This window comes from Prionailurus viverrinus, chromosome F1 (genome assembly GCF_022837055.1).
Source record: "Prionailurus viverrinus isolate Anna chromosome F1, UM_Priviv_1.0, whole genome shotgun sequence".
NCBI classification, from domain to species: Eukaryota; Metazoa; Chordata; class Mammalia; order Carnivora; family Felidae; genus Prionailurus; species Prionailurus viverrinus.
Genome location: NC_062577.1, coordinates 36,722,643 through 36,741,253, shown reverse-complemented (window position 1 = coordinate 36,741,253; position 18,611 = coordinate 36,722,643). Strand labels below are relative to the sequence as shown.

The following is an 18,611-nucleotide window of genomic DNA, read 5'->3' as shown; positions in this document are numbered from 1 at the left end:
GGAGGCTTTGTTGCATATCAGATTATATTTGGGAAAGTTTTCCGCACTGCTTCAAAAACAGGAAATTGGCATCTCTGTGGATCATAAATCAAAGTTGGATGGAAACCCCCTTCTTTTGACTTGCCTAGTGCCAGCTAAGCTCTTGCTGCACCTCGTGAAAATAAACGCAGGAAGTTCTGTGGATGCTTCTGTAGAGCCAAAAAAAAAAAAAAATTACATATATATAAAATCACTTGATTTCAACTCCCAACACATTGATACCTTATTTGGCCATAGTTTTGCACAGAATGAGGTAATACAATGACAGCTTTAACATTAGGAAAAAAAATTACACTTCTTATTGTTACCTGGTGGGTCCTACATGACATGATTTTTCTTTTTTCAGTGTGATAGCCTAATCACACTTCCTTTTCTCTCTCTCTTTCTCTCTCTTTTTTTCCAATTCCCTCCGTGTTTTGAGCTCATCTGTTTGTCCCTTCTAGGCCCTTGTCTTCTTGCTGATCAGCCCTGGGAATCTCCCTTGGCTGACTAGTTCCCAGTTCTCATCTGTCAGTAGTCTCCTATTGCTCAGCCTTTTACACCTTTGTAAGCGGTATCTGCATTTAAATATTGCACCTTCCATAAAATTCTCTTCGACTAGTAACGTTTCAGTCACCAATGTAGCTGGGTAAGGTGCCTGCATTTCAGTGTGGAAAATAAATCAGGTCCTCCTTTGACTTCTTTTTACATGAAAATGGAATGAAGCGAGAGTAAATGAAGAGAAAACAAGGATAAGAAGCAGAAATCACTGAGCCACTTTTATTTTGTGCTTACTTATGCCAAAGTGATTATTTAAAAACATTTTTTATGTTTATTTATTTATTTATTTATTTTCTGGTTTCACTATTTTCTTTATTTATTCAAGGACTTAGAACATTTTTTTTCTTTTTTACAAATATAATAAATATTCATTACAGGAGTTATAGAAAATAAAAAGCTACCAAGAAAAAAAATTATGTAAATCTCACTATCTAAAGATAACTACTATTGGGGCGCCTGGGTGGCGCAGTCGGTTAAGCGTCCGACTTCAGCCAGGTCACGATCTCGCGGTCCGTGAGTTTGAGCCCCGCGTCGGGCTCTGGGCTGATGGCTCAGAGCCTGGAGCCTGTTTCCGATTCTGTGTCTCCCTCTCTCTCTGCCCCTCCCCCGTTCATGCTCTGTCTCTCTCTGTCCCAAAAATAAATAAACGTTGAAAAAAAATTTTTTTTTAAAAATTAAAAATAAATAAATAAATAAATAAATAAAGATAACTACTATTAATATTTTGGCATCTCTTTCTTTTTAATCTTTCCAGTCTTTCTTCTAAGTATATCTCCCTACAAAATGTTACCTGGGTTCATGCTACACCCATTATTTCACAATCTGCGTTTTGCACTTAATAACATCTAGGAATCGACTTGTAAATAGATGTCATATTTCATCTTCAAATTTTAAATATTGAAAAAAAGGTAAGGTGGGGCTTAGAGTAGTAGTTTTTCTTACCAATGCTGGTAGGAGTATAGATCCAAACATTTTGGAGAGCAAGACGACAATTTGTACCCTAAGTCTTAAAGAGGGAAGTACTTTTGAACCAGCAATTTAACTTCTAAGGAAATAATTAGGACACGCACAAAGACTAAGCAATAAAGATTGTTGTCATATGTTATTTATATAACAGAAAAAAATTAATATTCATAAATAACAAATTATTTAAATGAATCCATAGGATGTACTACTATGCAGCAATTTACAGCTAGTGTTAGAGTGAATAATGATATGTTTATTTATTTTTGAGAGAGACAGCATGAGCAGGGGAGGGGCAGAGAGAGAAGGAGATACAGAATCCAAAGCAGTCTCCAGGCTCTCAGCTGTCAGCACACAGCCCCACATGGGGCTCAAACCCACAAACTCCGAGATCATGACCTGAGCCGAAGTTGGATGCTCAACCAACTGAGCCACCCAGGCGCCCCAATAAAGGGATTATTTGTAAAGATGTGAAATAATCATGTGGCAACGGTGTGTTTCCTGCCTTTTCTGTATATATGTATTTCAACTGCAGTTGAGAAAAGGGAGATTTGTCTCAAGGGGTCAGGCAGTGTGGTGATGGAATGAAGATACAGATGTGGAGATTGACATCCTTCTCTTCCACGTGTTTTTCATAGATTCTGTAGGAATCCAAAATGAAATTCGTGGCTCCGCGGTGAAAGGCCGGGGCTTTGTGTTCAGCTGGAGCTGGGTTTGAGTCACGGCCTCGCCACTTACCAGCTGTGTGACCTCAGGAGATGCGCAGTATTTAACCCACAACACAACTACAATAACATCCATGTTGTAGAGTTGTTGTGTGACTAAAAGGAGACGATTTAACTAAATAGGGGCTCGGCACTTTTAAGGATGAGATCTTTGTTCGTCCTTGTCTCTGTTTTCGTGAACAACACGGGTGCCGGGTGGGTGGAACAGTCTGGCATGTGTGTCTGGCAGCCCATGTCAAGAGACGTGAGGACTCCTCTTTCTCCCCCAGGCGGTCACCCCACTTTCAGGCTCCTTTAAGGGAGGTGGGAGGATGAGCGAGCACTGGCCGGGCATTGCCCAGGGAGCTTGGCTGCAATCCAGGCCACACAATGGTCATAGGAACGTTTGACACTCAAATAACACAAGGCCACAAGGCAGGGGCAGAGGGGAAGTAAAACCTGTTAGGGCAACACTCAGGGGCAATGTAACACGTGTTTCTACACTTATTTATAGAAGCTCATTCCAGCTCTATAGCAGGGAGCTTTGGCCAGTCCTAATTTGTTTCTGGGGGAAAATCCTTGGGACAAGATTTTTTTTTTTTTTTAATGGTGAATACTTTCATAACTGGGCCCATGGCAGTGGAGTATGAGTGGAAATGACAAGCACAAAATGTTTTCTCTTCGTAAACACGATTGCTTTGGAGTCACACAGTCCTCCAAATTAATGCATATAGGATGTTTTTCAAATACTTTTGTGATAAAATAAATAGGGAAACTACTAGTCAAGCCAGGGCGTGAGAGAATTAGGGTAGCTCTTAAAGTTACAACATGGTCAGCACGAATATTTGGGTGAAGGGTAGTGGTTAGGATGCTGCTTTCTGTTAAGACGGGGCAGAAATAAATGTTCACCCCAAATTCTCATTTATGTGAGACTCAAAGAATTTTTGCGTTGAGGATGTTCCCAAGGCATTGAGCAATTGACAGCTATTTTTTTTAATGTTTATTTATTTTTGAGAGAGAGGGAGGGAGAGACAGAGTGTGAGTGGGGGAGGGCAGAGAGAGAGGGAAACACGGAATCTGAAGCAAGCTCCAAGCTCTGAACTGTCAGCACAGAGCCCAAAGTGGGGCTTGAACCCATGAACCATGAGATCATGACCTGCACTGAAGTCGGATGCTTAACCAACCAGCCACCCAGGGTAAGTCAGACGCTTACCCAACTGATACCTATTATAGATGTCAGCGGTTATAAGGGAGCTCATTCAGGCTCTTGTTGAGGCAAAGAAAAAAATTGTGTTTTGGTGCCATAACTTTAAAAAATGTGTTGTCACCATTATGCGTTTTGAATTCTAAAGAAAATGTTCATTTAATGAAATAAATGTTGGTCTTGCAGGGTGCCTTGGTTTGTGCTTTCAGGAAGGTGCTATAGCCAAGTGGTTAAAAGTATGGGGTTTGGAATCAAACAGAAGTGTTTGAACCGTTGCTCTAACACTTACTAGCTTTAGGACTTTGGGCAAGTCATTTAACTTTTATAAGCTTCAGTTTCTTTAGTCATAAATAGGGTTTTCTTGAGGATTGAATGAAATCATGTTTGTATATTAGGGTAAATGACAAGCTTTTGAAACAAAGAGAGCCCTAAATACAGTGGCTTAAATAAGAACAGTTTGCTTCTCTCTTGCCTAAGTCTGGCCAGTGGACACTCTTCACCAGGTCACTGAGGGACCCAGGTACCTCCATCTTTTTCCTCCTCAGTCCCCCAGTCATCTGGATTGCTGCCACACCTGGGGTTCAACCAGGGAAGGGGATAGGAGCCAAAGCCCAGGTAAGGTGGACTGTCTCTAAAGTTGGAGAAAACTGAGAAGTTGCTCTTATCATTTCCATTGGCATTCCATTGTCACGGACCCATCTTGCTCACATGGTCACACCTACCTGTAAAAAAGAGTGGAAAATGTAGTCTTTAACTGGTAGCCCTGTGTCCAGGGAAAAAGGGGAGGGTGGATTTGGGGGAGACAACGGTCAAGTCTGTCATACTGTATAGCACATAAATAGATGCTGCTGTTTTCATGAATTATCTCCAGTATGCCTTCTACATATGCATTTCCTTAACTAGATCATTACCTAGAACATAGTAGAGGCTCAATTAATATTTTCCAGGCGAGAAAGACTGGATTAATAAACACATTGTTTTTCTTTCAGTTAAGACATTTTTTATGGATATCCTGGGTTTCTCTAGTGAAACCTCTTTAATTTGCTCTCTTTTGTCAGATGGTAGGGAAGGCAGTAAGTACAAGATGGGACAGCAAGGACCAGCAACCAGATGAGGATATCTCCTCTAGCCCAGAGCATCTTGCCCCTCACAGAGGAGGTATATATAGGGCAACCAGCTTCTCCACCACCATGAGCCACCTCCCAATACAGGTCAGATTTTGGAGAAGCAGTTGTGGATGCAAGGATAGAATTTTTCAAAAAGTAGACCCTTTCTTTCTCAGAACATTAACTACTGCCTGATGTAAGGATGCGCTGGTCTAACATGTTTGGCAGAATGTGATTTCTCTCTCGAGTCCTACACAAACACTGAAATGAGCTTTGTAAATTCATCTCTTATACATTTAGGTCTCTGGAGTTGGCTGGATCTTGCCTGTCAGTGTCTCATCATGCTAGTAGACTTCAAAGACACAAGCGAATTTTTCCTGGAGGGAAAAAGTGAGGGAAAAGATCCTTCCTGAAGTTTTGGACCAGTCTGTTTGGATGGCCATGCTGGGATCTTGGACTGTCACTCCTGGAAGGTCATTAAAGGTGACCCAGCCCTCTGCGGGGGGAATCACATGCCCAACCCTCCAGCTTTAGGTGGAATAGTTTTTGGAAAATCACCAGCCTCTAATAGCATTGGTTTCATTTTTGGAAATCTTTGATTCTATTTTTTTTTTTTCACATTATGCCAAACTCTCCCTGTCCATGATATCTACCTATTTTACTACCATTTTTTTACCCCCTGATGCTGCAAAGCACATTTCCTCTCCCTTTTGCAGTTCTTTCTTCAGATGGTGCACAGAGATGCTGAGAGCCTCGTATCCGTGAAATACAATGCCATTCTCACCGCCTCGGTCTTTGGATTAACAAAAGATGGGAGCTCAAATCTCAAGATGGGAGCTGAGATGCAGTCACACATATGCACCATCCCTGAAGGAAACATGAAATTCATCTGTGATACTACGTTTGGAGTTGGATGAGCATGTTGGATGAGCACTAGATTATCTTGGTCTTGGCCCCCCTAAAATGTCCCACGTCAAGGAGACAAATGAGGAGCAACGTCCTTAATTATTCTGTGAAGATCACGTGTGGCGCTTGCTCTATGCCCAGCACTGGGCCAGTGGCTTAGAGCTGTTCCAAGCGCTGCCCTTGCCCCATGCTTACAGTTTAGAGGGGCAGCCTTGGGAGAGAAACACAATGAGACTAGACTGTGATTCACATCAGAGGTCTAGGGCCTAGAAATGGGATTTTTTGACTTTGATGGGGAGGCTTGTATGGGATGCGGCAGCTAGGAAGATGTGTCCAAGTCTTGTCTGAGTTTGCTAGGCCATTGGGGAACATGCCTGGAAGTGCAGAGGCAGGAAAGAGCAGGTGATGCTCAGGGTGGCGAGTAGCTCAGTGTGTTGGTATGTGTCAGGAGTGGAGTCTGGGAAGGCCCGCAGATGCTGTGTGCTAACAGGTCTGAGGTGCCATCCTAGAGGAAGGTGTGGGCTGAAACTTTTTCTTGCAGATATTAGGTACCAGAGGGCTGGAAGTGAAGGAGTGACATGGTTAGCTCTGGGGTAGGAAGTGGCACTGGCACCTGTAGGAAGGGAGGTTTGGAGTGGGTTGAAATTGATGGCAAGAGACCAGCCCAGAGGCTATTGTGTAATTTTAGGCCAGAAATGCCAAGGGCCTGATCTACAGCTGCAGGGAAGAGGAAAGGGTTGATTTGAGACAGTTACGGAAAGTAACTGGTAGGACCTGGATACAGGGGCAATGTGGAAGGCAGGAGAGGTGCATGAAGAAAAGCTGGCAAGGAGCCTGAAGCAGGCGTGGCCCCAGGTCAAGGGGAATCTGGAAGGGCTTCAATTCTTGTCATTAAAAGTACTGGAGGCCAGGGCCCTGTCAGAGGTCACTGGGCTGGGCTTCCTCCTCAGAGGTGGGGTTGACAGAGCCAGCCAAGGACAGGGGGCTGCTGTTGGATCAAGTGAAACAAGAGGGCTGTGGTCTGTGGTTCATAAAGTTCAAGAGTTAGATGCAAATCAGGTATCAACATATTGTCTCCATGGGAGGGCAACTCCAGTCTCATCTGTTGATGAGATGGTCCTGATATTGACATGGTCCTGAGAACAGTTTCAGATCTAGTGGCCCAGGGAATCTGGTCTGGGATCCATAATGCCTCCTGGGGCAACCTGGGGTGTGGAAGACACTGGCCAGAGCTCAGGTGTGGTGTGGAGGGTCCAACATGCTCAAGTCTACTGGTTTCTTGGTTTCTTAGGTGTTTAGTGTCAAAGTCATATTGGGGACACTCGGTGATCAGTCTAATTACACCTCCTTTTGCCCCTTTCCCAACAATTAAATATGCAACGTTTCATAGACTGGTTCTTAAGTTTTTCTGCAAACAAGTCACAATTACTGCCTGATATCAGTCACTGAATTATTAATTCCCAACTTAAAATAAAACAAATGCCTATGTGAAACAGTTAAAGTATTTCAAGAATATATATGTTGAGTGACTAAACTATACATTTCCTGTTCAGTGTTAAGGAAAATTGGTCTTCATTATTCCAGGGAAATGTCAAGATCACTAAGTATTGTAGCATTTTGACCTGTGTTATGTTGAGCAAACTCTCCACATGTTTCTCATAAAAAATATACATCAGAGATGGTTTCAAACTGAACGTCAAACTTAGTTAAAGGTACAAACCTCTTCAAAGTTATCGTGAATATCAAATATAACAATCACATGCACGTCAACGTGAGCCACTTTTTCCTTGGGGCTCCCTCACGCTGATGGATTTAGCAACTTCGTGAGTGTTATTCTGCGGGGAGTGAGGCCTCTGCTCTCATCAGCAAGACCTCTGCCGGCTGCCGGGTTGGGCTTTGTAGAAACTCCCTCTCTGCCAAATTAAAAAACAAATGTGCATAACCACTTATAAACACATTATTTTAAAAGTTTATGTTCTATACTTTGCTGTACCTATGTGATGATTACCTGGGTGTATACATATGTAAGAATGTATCAAGCTGTACACTCTTCTGTATGCAAATTATAATTCAGTTAAATATGAATATACATTTTCAAATTCCATGGGATGTCAGCAAGGATAATTTTTTTTTATTAAGTTCTTCCTGGTAAGAGGTTGACCAGGGAGGTGTTTTATAGGCCACTATCTAGGTGCTTAAAAATCTTAGTTCTGTAATCTACCTGGCCCTACATATGGTGCAGAATCTGAGTCCTTGGTAGCTTTTAGCAGGAACCTAAGAAAAATCAGTGTCTGCTTGGCAAAGGGATGGTGACTTGTGCCAATCTCGACAGGGGTAGGGAAGGCAAAGGCAGGGCAAAAGGAGGTGGCTTTCCCTGGGTCACAATGTTTCATAAGCGTATGGCTTTGTGGCCCTTGCATTACTTTGTAGCAGGGGTAATTATTAATTACCAAAATGGATTTTGTAAACATCTCCAAAGGCTCCATGGTCCTGAAGGGGGCTACTTTCTAGGAGATAGACATGTTCCTTTTCAGGGTTAAACTCCAGAAAGTGTTAAAGGCTTTTAGATTTCCAAGTTATTGAAATTTGTATCCTCGGCAGTGATTTGATCTTATTTCACATCTTTTCCTTTTGAGACAAATCCTAAGTGTCACCCTGGTTTAGAGACAGTGTGGTGTAGCATTTAAGAACATGAATCCTGGAGCCAAACTGCTTGGGTTCAAATCTCTGCTCCTTCACTGGCTAGTTTCTCGGTCTGTGCAAGAAGCTTTAAGAGGTATATAATAATACCAAATGGAGATGTTCTGAAGATCACTTGAATTAACAAGGCACTTGGTAAAGTTCTTACAGCACAGGGTAGACAAAAAATATAGACACTATGAGATTTTTCTGCCCATCAGTTGTGACAGTGAATAATATGAAATGCTTTATTTCATGTGTAGAGATGTGATGAACAGATTGACTTTAATGCTTCAAGTATCCAACCAAGGACAAGACTTCTCCAGATAACATCTACAGAGGGAAAAGGATCTATTCATGTGGAATTCTTTTGACTCCATTCCTACTCAAGTATCTAAATTACTGGATGCTTTAGTATGTAATAGAAAGAGGACAGCATAAAAACTTTTAAAAATTATCAGGCTGGGCATATCAATATTTATTGAAATACTGAAAAAAAATTCCATTTTGTTGAGAAATTCCTGGCAAGAACTGACATGACAATATGTATTTCACTGATACAGTAAGAAAACATCAACAAGTAACTGACTTCACACTCTAAACATTGCATGGATTCAGGTCCAAGGTAGCTGCAGAAGATCTGTAATACAAATATTCAGACATTACAGATTGTCTGTTTACACACATAGACCAACTATAATAAACCAGGCTAAGCCAAAAACGTTTATATTTGAGTCTGCTTTTACTGATAAATCTTGTCATTGATAAGGCAGTTGCTAAGGAAATGTCTGGTTACAAAGTGGTCACTAATGAACACTAGAGAAATTTCATTTGCCAACTTTGGATGGGCCACAGACGTTGACTGGGGCGCATTCTTGTTTATCAACTTCTGTTCTTCATGATACCAGAAGTGTGGATGTAACTGTCCGTGTTGCCCGTCTTTCTAAGTGTACTTAGGATGTAATTTACTAGGTTAACAACACCAATATTTGACATTTTTTTAGGTTTAATATTCAGTGGGGAGTACTCCATTATTTAAAATAAGAAAACATGGACTTTCAGAATTAATATATTTGGGTGGGTTTTTTGTTTTGTTTTGTTTTTGCAATGTTAAAGACCCTCCAAATAACTATCCCACAAATCTCCTAACTGCCACCACCCAAGATGCACATACATGATGGAACCATTTCAGTAACGGTTAACAACACCCATTCCTCTCCGCGTGTCTTCTAACCAACCCGGTTTTTAACTGGAGAGAATAATGATGCTGTTAGTCCATTTCATGCTTTGCATATTGACTCTGGTCGGCTATTTTTCATTGCCCTTTGAGCCATGATTACAGGTGACTGAGATTTTGCATGAGGAGCTGTGGACACTCTGCTTAGTGAATGTGTACCCTTCATGTGGACGAATATTAGAGGAGATTAAGAAAAATAATAAAATAACCCTTTTTGTACACACAGAAGTAGTAACTAATATCTTTGGTATACAACTTACAATGCTTGTAAAGGAAACCAGGTAAGACTCCACCCCTGTTAAATTTACTTGAAATCAGAGGAAACTACAAGTCACATAATTTACAATAGATATTAAATAAACTACAGGAAGAATTATGAAGATTTACAGACATTTAATCAAGTGAATGATTTTAATTCATTAAGACCCTTTTCTGTCCCTGAACTATGTTCCACTAACTTGAAGACATGCTACAGTAAACACATATATTTGGTTTCTTCAGTCTTGGCTATATCTTATACAAAGGTGAAACCAAGGAACAATAAATTAGCATCATAATTGTCTACAGTTGAAACTATGATATACAATATAAATAAACTATTCAAAAGCCTGAAACATTTATGAAAAAATTAAGGGACTAGGAGATATTTATTTTTTACAGTTTCTACAAGTGATTGTGCCGCTGATAATCTCAAAAAAATTAAAGTCTAAATGAGATTCCCGTTTTTGATTTTAGTGTCTCACGACATACAATAATTAGGTACTGTGAAAAGTAATTACCAATCAGAAAAATAACATTAAGGAAATTACTGCTTTAGCTATTTTGTGATATCATAGTTCCCTCCCCTCCCCCCATAGGACCTAAAGAATGTAAACACTATCTTTTATTTGACTTTAAAGTATTAATACTTTATTTTAAACAAATGTTGATCCACGTCTGCACAGCTACCTCTCGGAATTGTGAAATAAGGCAAGACTTCCATACCTGTGGCATCACACGTTAATAATACTGCTATTGTCGTTGGGAGATATTGTTTTGCAATTCTTTGTACTTCAATATTTGTTCTAGAGCAGACTTTGGTCTATGACTTTGAAAGGTCAGCATCACCCTCTTCCTGTCCCTTTCAGGGAAGATTTTGAATTACTTTATCATCTTTTCCATCCACATGTAAAAATCACTGTTTCCATTCTATGTTTAGGGGATGTTCGATTGCAACAAGCACGGGACTTGAGGCCATTTATTAGCCAACCCTTTTCTTTCTTTTTGCATAGCTTAACATGCTTCGGTTTTATTTTAAACTACTTGGCACTGTGACTATTTGACATCCCAGCAAAATACGCTTCAGGTTTTATTTTTAAACGAACTACAAACTTTGATGGTTAAAAAGACGGATGTACCCTAAGAAGCCTTTTGGTGAGAAATTGTTACGAAATCCAACAACGCCAAAGCCACGGTTCAGTAACAGTAGCAGAAATAAGGGCTAGCTTGCTTTAGCTATGGAGCATTTGCTTTAAAAGTTTGTAGTCCTTTCCCTTAATATTAATGCTTATATAAGATCAGAAGAGGGATACTGCCTGCTTCTTTTTTTTTTTTTTAACATTATGAACACATGACAAAACAAACCCGAACATATTTAAAATGGCAAGCTAACATATTAATAGACTGTTCTTATTAGCTGTTTGCAGGTCTAAGACACAGACATTCAAAATTATGCTTTTCATGATTTGGTGGAGCTATGAGTGGGTGTGGCTGAGCACAAGTCCGTAAGGACAGATTCTGTGATCACAGGATAGAAGGTGCTGGGTCCTTGAAGGAAGAGGGAAGGGCTATTACAGGTGTAGCTGATGGGTTTTTGAGTTGTTTTAGTTCAGCTTTAGCATGGAGGAATTCTGTAAGCTCAAATCCCCTGCTGTATAAGCCTAATTAACAACACAGATCAGTTCCTCAATTTCTTCACAGCGGAGATCAGTTTAAATATACAAGAATTGTTCTGTCCGTTTTTATTCCGATATGGTGTTGGTTTCCATCCGTGAGTTCAATTCACTCCATTATAATGTCTTTTACATGGAATCCTTTGGGGATGTGAAGCCTTTGATTCACAGTTTGCAATACAAATACCCTGATACATCATTTATTTGCTATTAAGTATTTGATTATTATGCCTTTTTAAATTCAATATCTTTAAACCAAGTTTTTAATTAGTGTTGCTTGGAGCAGTTCAGAGTATTTTTTTTTTTTTTTTTTTTTTTACTTCTGTTCTTCTTTTCCCCCCACCAATCTCTTTTTGTTTTGAAAGCAGAGCTTCTCAGGTTGTAACCTAAGCTCTTTTTGCATGCAACATTTCAATGAGGAGGTTATTATAGGGGACATCCCCATTCAGGTGCTTATAGTAGAGGTATTCTTCAGCCTGCATACTGATGGCCCGGATTTCGGGTAGTCGAAGAAGTAGCTGCCCAAATTTCTCTGTTTGCTGCGGGTAGTTGCACATTGTATAGTCCAGCAGGGCGGCATTGACTTGTTCCTGGACACCTTCTACCAGCTGGAAGTTCTCAAGGTTTTTGACATCTGGATTTTAAAAAAAAAAAAAAAAAAAAAAAAGCACAATATTTTAATGGCTTTTTAATTCCTATTTACTACAGCGGTGTGTTCAATTAATGGATGTATTTTCCTCCTGACATAAAGCATACTTTATACGCTGCTGAATATTCAGTAAGCCCCACTCACCAAGCTTCCTGGGAAAATGATCACAAAAGAGCTTTAGAAGAATGTCTTGTTGAAATTCTGCATATACCTCAAATCAATTAGACACCAATGGATTTTGAGCAAGGTCAACTCTTTTCATATCTTACAAAAGGAAAGGTTTGAGGATTCCTAAAGTAGAGGGATCATAATATATTGCCAGCAAATGAGTCCCTGGAGAAAGACCTATCTTAACCCAGTATATTACACAATTCATATAATTCTGTATTAATTTTTCTGACCCAAGGTGAAATCTGTGTCCAGGGTATGATGTAGTTAATTCTAATAAAAAGTGACAGGGTTCTTGTTTCTGTTTGACATTTTCTAAATGATTCTGAAAGCCTTTGACTTGTCTAGCCTATGCTAATGAACCATCTGGTACACCCCAGTGACTGCCAACAGAATATTCGCTACTGGGAACTCTCTAAAATATATATCTCAGTGACTAATGATCTTTATCAAATGAAAGCCTTGTCCTTTAGGCAGACTATGTGCCAGGATGGCCGGTGCCCTTTAACCTGAATGTGGCTTCAAAGTCTGATAAGTCTGATAACTTTGCTTTGCTTTTCTTTTTTTTTTCTTCTGGTCCTGGGTCACTCAGACACAGAACATGGACACAGGCAATTCATTCAACCTAACTCCTGGTGATGATCCAGTTGTTTTAAGGCATCTGCCCTAGAGGTCCTTATAAATATTGAATAAGGGAGAAACACAGAGTCAAAAAAAGACAGACCAACATACAAATGCATACACAGACAATGAGCACGGGAAAAATGGTTATGTTGGAATTTCTCTTCTGGAGTTTATTTACGTTAACTGCAACTTTTATACAATGTGTATATAGAAGCCTCTGGAAAAAAAATATAGATATGTGTGTTTACATACATCCACGCTAAGAAAGTAAACAGATGCGGACCCCTCCAGCCCTGTTTTATGTTCTAATTGGACAAAAATAAATAAGGATGGTTCTGAAGAAAACCACATAACACTATGATTAAAAGGTTAAATGTACTAAACTCAGTTAATAGTTACCATAGTGACTCATACCCAATATTTTTGCCACTAAACTTGGCTGTTAAACTTAGCCTGTACATGTGTGCATGTCCACTTTGGTATCTCCAAATGCTTTTTATTTTTTTTTAATTTTTCTAATTTTTTTAATGTTTATTCTTGAGAGAGAGAGAGAGAGAGACAAAGACAGAGTGTGAATGGGGGAAAGGTAGAGGGAGTGGGAGACACAAAACCTGAAACAGGCTCCAGGCTCTGAGCTGTCAGCAGAGTCCGACATGGGGCTCAAACTCACGGACCATGAGATCATGACCTGAGCTGAAGTCGGACGCTTAACCGACTGAGCCACTCGGGTGCCCCGGTATCTCTAAATGCTTTTAGAAGAAGGTTACTTACTTGCCAGAAGGAAGGGAGTGGGAGATGGGCAAAATGGGTGAAGGGGTGTGGGAGATATAGGCTGCCAGTTATGGAATGACTAAGTCATGGGAATAAAGAGCACAGGATAGGAAATATAGTCAGTGATATTGTGCTAGCACTCTATGATGACAGAGGGTAGCTACCCTTAAGCAGGGCATGGCGTAATGTATAGAGAAGTTGAATCACTATGTTGTCTACCCGAATCTAATGAAACATGGTGTGTCAACTATACTCAAATAAAAAAGTTAAAACAAACAAAACCAAAAATAAACAAAAAACATTACCTTACATTTGCTGTTTAAATGGGTCTGGGATGATTTTAGTGTTTATATTTTGAGCCATAACTTTGCATTAAACATGCTTTCCCCCTCCCTATCCCCCAAGTCTCTGTCCCAAATTAAAAACAGCGAGGAATTAGTAGCGAAACAGATACACAGTGGGAGCATTGGATACCACATCTATTTCAAAGTGAGATGGGAGAATAAAAAATATTTGCTTATTTATTAATGAGATGTACAAACAGACAAATGTGACACTTTTAGGAGCTCTGCCTCCTCTGTGGCATTTAAACTGGCAGGCAAGTTGTTGTCCACTTGACATTTAAAAAAATTTGTCTTTTAATGTTTATTTATTTTTGTGAGAGAGACACAGAGTGTGAGCGGAGGAGGGGCAGAGAGAGAGGAAGACACAGAATCTGAAACAGGGTCTAGGCTCTGAGCTGTCAGCACAGAGTCCGACTCGGGGCTCGAACCCACACTCCCACTGGGAGATCACGACTTGAGCAGAAGTCAGACACTTAACCAACTGCACCACCCAGGCGCCTCATTTTTTTTAATGTTTATTTTTGAGAGAGAGAGAGAGAGAGAGAGGGAGACACAGAATCTGAAACAGGGTCTAGGCTCTGAGCTGTCAGCACAGAGTCCGATGCGGGTCTCGAACACAGGAACAGTGAGATCATGACCTAGGCTGAAGTCGGACGTTTAACCGACTGAACCACCCAGGCACCCCCCCCCCCACTTGACATTTTATATCTGTAGCACTTTACACTTAATAAAGTATTTTCCATCTATTTTAAAGTATTTTAAACATTATTTTTAAATTATTTAAAATATTTATAAATTTTCTAAATTATTTGAAAATATTTATAAATTTAGTTACATTTGGTTCAAAATTACAAAATGTCAATAATTGGAAATACCGTTGGTATGCTATAGCTGGGTCTGCCACAGAAGAATTTACATTCGTGTTAGCTTTTCCCCTGCTGCGAACCTTACGCTTTCACAGGCTCACATTCTGGTTACGGGTATAGGTCCTTCAATAAAGGATCGTGGCAGAAAGATAACATAATTTCAAAATAGCTCATTTGAATTTTGACAAATTTCTCAGCATTTTTTTCTTTTTGCCCTTCATCCAACTTCGAAGAGACAGAATTTAGCATCCTCTTTTACATCCGAGCAGAAAGTTGAAAAAGAAAACAAGCAACGTTCGGGGTTATGGTGATCTAAACACAATGATAGAAAAACAACTGAAATGGAGTATTATTTGATACTATAATGAAAGATGTTCTCACAAGCAAGGAAAACTAACAATAGTCCTAGAGATTAATAGGGAGGATGTAGGAATTTGCACAGTATAAAAATGTAAGATAAATGAATAATAGTCTTTTAAGAAAGTTGTTTTGAAACTTTCTTTTTTTGATAAATGTATTTTTTGAGAACTAGGTTCTACGTTCTGTGATAAATAATGCCAGTCTGTTAATAATAATAAAAAAAAAACTATTAAAAAACATAAAACAAAGGAGTCCTAAGTCCTGGTTTATTTGTGTACTATTATCACTGAATGATCATGTAAAGTCTTCAAATCAGCATGTGCTGGATAATTTCTAGAAATGCTGGTCCAAACTGGTACCTTTCTCTCAAGTCTAAAAATATGTCCAATTTTCCTTCTGAAGGAACATATACACGTTTCCCATACTTTGGCCATATATATAATTTTTTTCTAAAAGACATTAGAGTTGAATTGGCACGGCTGAGGGGCACCTGGGTGGCTCGGTCGGTTAAGCGTCCGCCTTCGGCTCAGGTCATGATCTCACAGTCCGTGAGTTTGAGCCCCGTGTCGGGCTCTGTGCTGACAGCTCGGAGCCTGGAGCCTGTTTCAGATTCTGTGTCTCCCTCTCTCTCTGCCCCTCCCCTGTTCATGCTCTGCCTCTCTCTGTCTCAAAAATAAATAAACGTTAAAAAAAAAAAATTAAAGGGGCGCCTGGGTGGCTCAGTCGGTTAAGCGGCCGACTTTGGCTCAGGTCATGATCTCGTGGTCCGTGAGTTCGAGCCCCGCGTTGGGCTCTGTGCGGACAGCTCAGAGCCTGGAGCCTGTTTCAGATTCTGTGTCTCCCTCTCTCTGACCCTCCCCGTTCATGCTCGGTCTCTCTGTGTCTCAAAAATAAATAAACGTTAAAAAAAATTAAAAAAAAATTAAAAAAAAAAAGAATTGGCACGACTGAATTCATTATCTCATTAAGCTATTTCTAAGAATGTTTCATTAAATCTCACAAAAGTTCTGCTGCTAACTGTCCCAAAGGTACTTACTTATTTTGTTTCTAGGTCTATGGAGGCAATTTGCAATTTGGTATCAACGATCCTGATATTTAAACTACATAAGGTTAAAAAAAAGAAGGAAAAAGATTTTTATTGAATGATTCTCATTTACTGACCAAGTAGTTCCGGGATCATTGCTGGGCTGGTGGACTCTACTTTTAGCTCTATATGCCTCTCACTTCATTTTGCACTGCTTTGTTAACTGTCCATTTCCCTAGCAGACTGACTGCAAGCATCTTGGCATGAGGACTGTATTAGTCAAAGCATCCCCAGAGAATTCTCCATTAATGTTTGCTTTATATCATTGGTGCATATGTCCAAGACTGATATCATTGTGACATTACCTACTACATTAAACTGTTATCTTATAAGCCAATTTCCTTTCTTTTTCTAATTCGAAACTGGCTTTCAAAACTTAATTTATATGATAGATATAGATAGATGAAATAAAATATTTGCAATGCGGTCTTGTTTTCTATCTAAAGAATCCTGGGTGAATCCTTTCGTGGTCTGAATAATCAAGTCTTAATGCTGAATAATCAGGTCTTAATTTACATGTTTTGCCAATGAGGATTTTCACTGGTCAGTTCTGCTTTAAGGGAAACATGCCCACATCCTCATTTGGACTTGGAATAGGGTCCCTGCACTCCCACATTTCTTGCATCTCTGGCTTGAGAGGCAGACCTTGGTTTCTCTACCGTGGTTGAGATGCTTCACAAGGACCTAAAAGCAAGGGAGGACATGAATGACAGAATACAGATGACATCACCTCTCGGAAGACTTGGAATTTTCTCTTTTCTGTATTTACTTTTTAGGAGGAGTCCAGAAATTTAAGTGTGCTCCCACAATATGCATGGAATTAGTTTTTATGCTAATTCATGTCCTTTTGTGAAAATTCACACATGAAATACATTTAAAATCTGAAGCATTTTCTCTGACATATTTCTCCTACAAATCAAGCCCTATTCCACATTAAGTAATGAATGGGAGCTGGCATACTAGGGAGTCTAAACTCATCTATAGCAGGAGTCTGTAACACCAAAACTTCATGAATGGATATTAAATTACATGAGAAAACAAAATCTGGAAAAATTATTACATGTTCTGGAGTCCTCAGAAATAATATGTTTCTGTGATTTGTTTATTTCCCATATTAAATACCACTGTAGCATATTTGGGATTTTAGAAAGAGACTCAGCTGGAAGAAGAGAGATTGATAGGAGACCAGAATTCCCACCAGTTCTTCTGTGAGATCTTATGCTAGATCTCACAAGTCTCCTGCATTTGGCCCTCCATGTTCTCCTTTGAAAGTGATATAGGCTTCATTGTAATACAATTTAAAAATACAAGTTATGAACTCTATCATTGCAAATTCGGAGTTGGAAATTGTATGTAAACAGTCAGAGGCATCCCCAACCCTTCCTCTATAGCCTTTAAATTTTGATAACTGGCAAAAGCATTTTGGCTTCTCCTCTAAGTATCAATCTCTTATCATCTATTCTACTTTATTCACTCAGGGACTAATTACCAACTTTTTATATGAAGCAGCATTACGATAAGCTCACAGTGGCATGCTCAGATTTTTTCCATCCTTATTGGAAAGTAAACCCTTAGGTCTTCTTGAATATATTACAGTACTGGCTTCTCAGTCATACACAGCACTCAGATTCTCTCTGAAGATGAAGATCCTGATTTCTGCCTCCCTGGTTCCTGCCGCGTGGCACAGCCTGTGAATCTTCCTGTTCAGCAGTTTTTTCAGTGATGGGTCCTTTCGCTAAGCAAGGGGGCTGGGGGGCTGGGGGGCTGGGAGGCTGGAGGCTCAAAAAGAGTCTCCTATCTTTTGCTGAGAAGATAATTACCTTTGCTAATTTCTCACAGGTGGGGAGAAAATTTTATCTGGCCCTTTAAAAAATATGAAAATGGGAAAAAGAGGTAGAACGCTTCTTTTTCCTTGAGGCATCTGGAGAGATGACAATCTATAAATTGGTACACAATTTGTCCTCAGAAGACCCTTTCCTTTACTAAACCAGAAAAGGAGAAAGGAAATGAATTTTCCGTAAGGAATTAATTTTTACAATTATTTTTTTAAAGGGCTATATTTAAATAATTTATGTAAATAATTTTAAGAACTTTTGGAGAGATACCTGTTATATTCTTTTCCTACGAACAAAGTTCACTTAATAAAGAGTGAGGGCATTTAGGGGTTGGAGATGGGAGAGTAAGAGATTTTTAGTGGGGATGTCTAAAGTTAAATCATCATGTCTCCAGCAAAACTTCAAACCCAAGATTTTAAATTCATCACTGTTAAGTCCCCCACAAAAATGTGTTTGTATGCGTATGCTTATTAACCCAAGAGCTATTTTTAGCAACTAGAATATACAAGTGGGTGCCTTCCTATGCAAATTACTACCAAGAAAATGTAACTCTTTGGCAGGAGCTGTGTGTAGAAATGTGGACAAATAGCATATGCATTAT

General features: G+C 39.6%; 1 protein-coding gene across 3 annotated transcripts in view; it reads right to left on the bottom strand.

The window, feature by feature from the left end:
- Nucleotides 1–8,610: 8,610 nt before the first annotated feature.
- The window catches only part of NR5A2 (nuclear receptor subfamily 5 group A member 2), a 121,951-nt gene continuing 111,950 nt past the window's right edge, over nt 8,611–18,611 (bottom strand). For 2 of the 3 annotated variants that reach the window (XM_047841551.1, XM_047841552.1), the window contains exon 7: nt 11,605–11,943. In XM_047841551.1, coding sequence (XP_047697507.1) covers nt 11,696–11,943 — 248 coding nt within the window. In that variant the 3' untranslated portion in view covers nt 11,605–11,695. Of the gene's footprint in view, nt 8,782–11,604; nt 11,944–18,611 lie in introns of those variants that run through there. The other variant, XM_047841550.1, reaches the window with a different exon arrangement.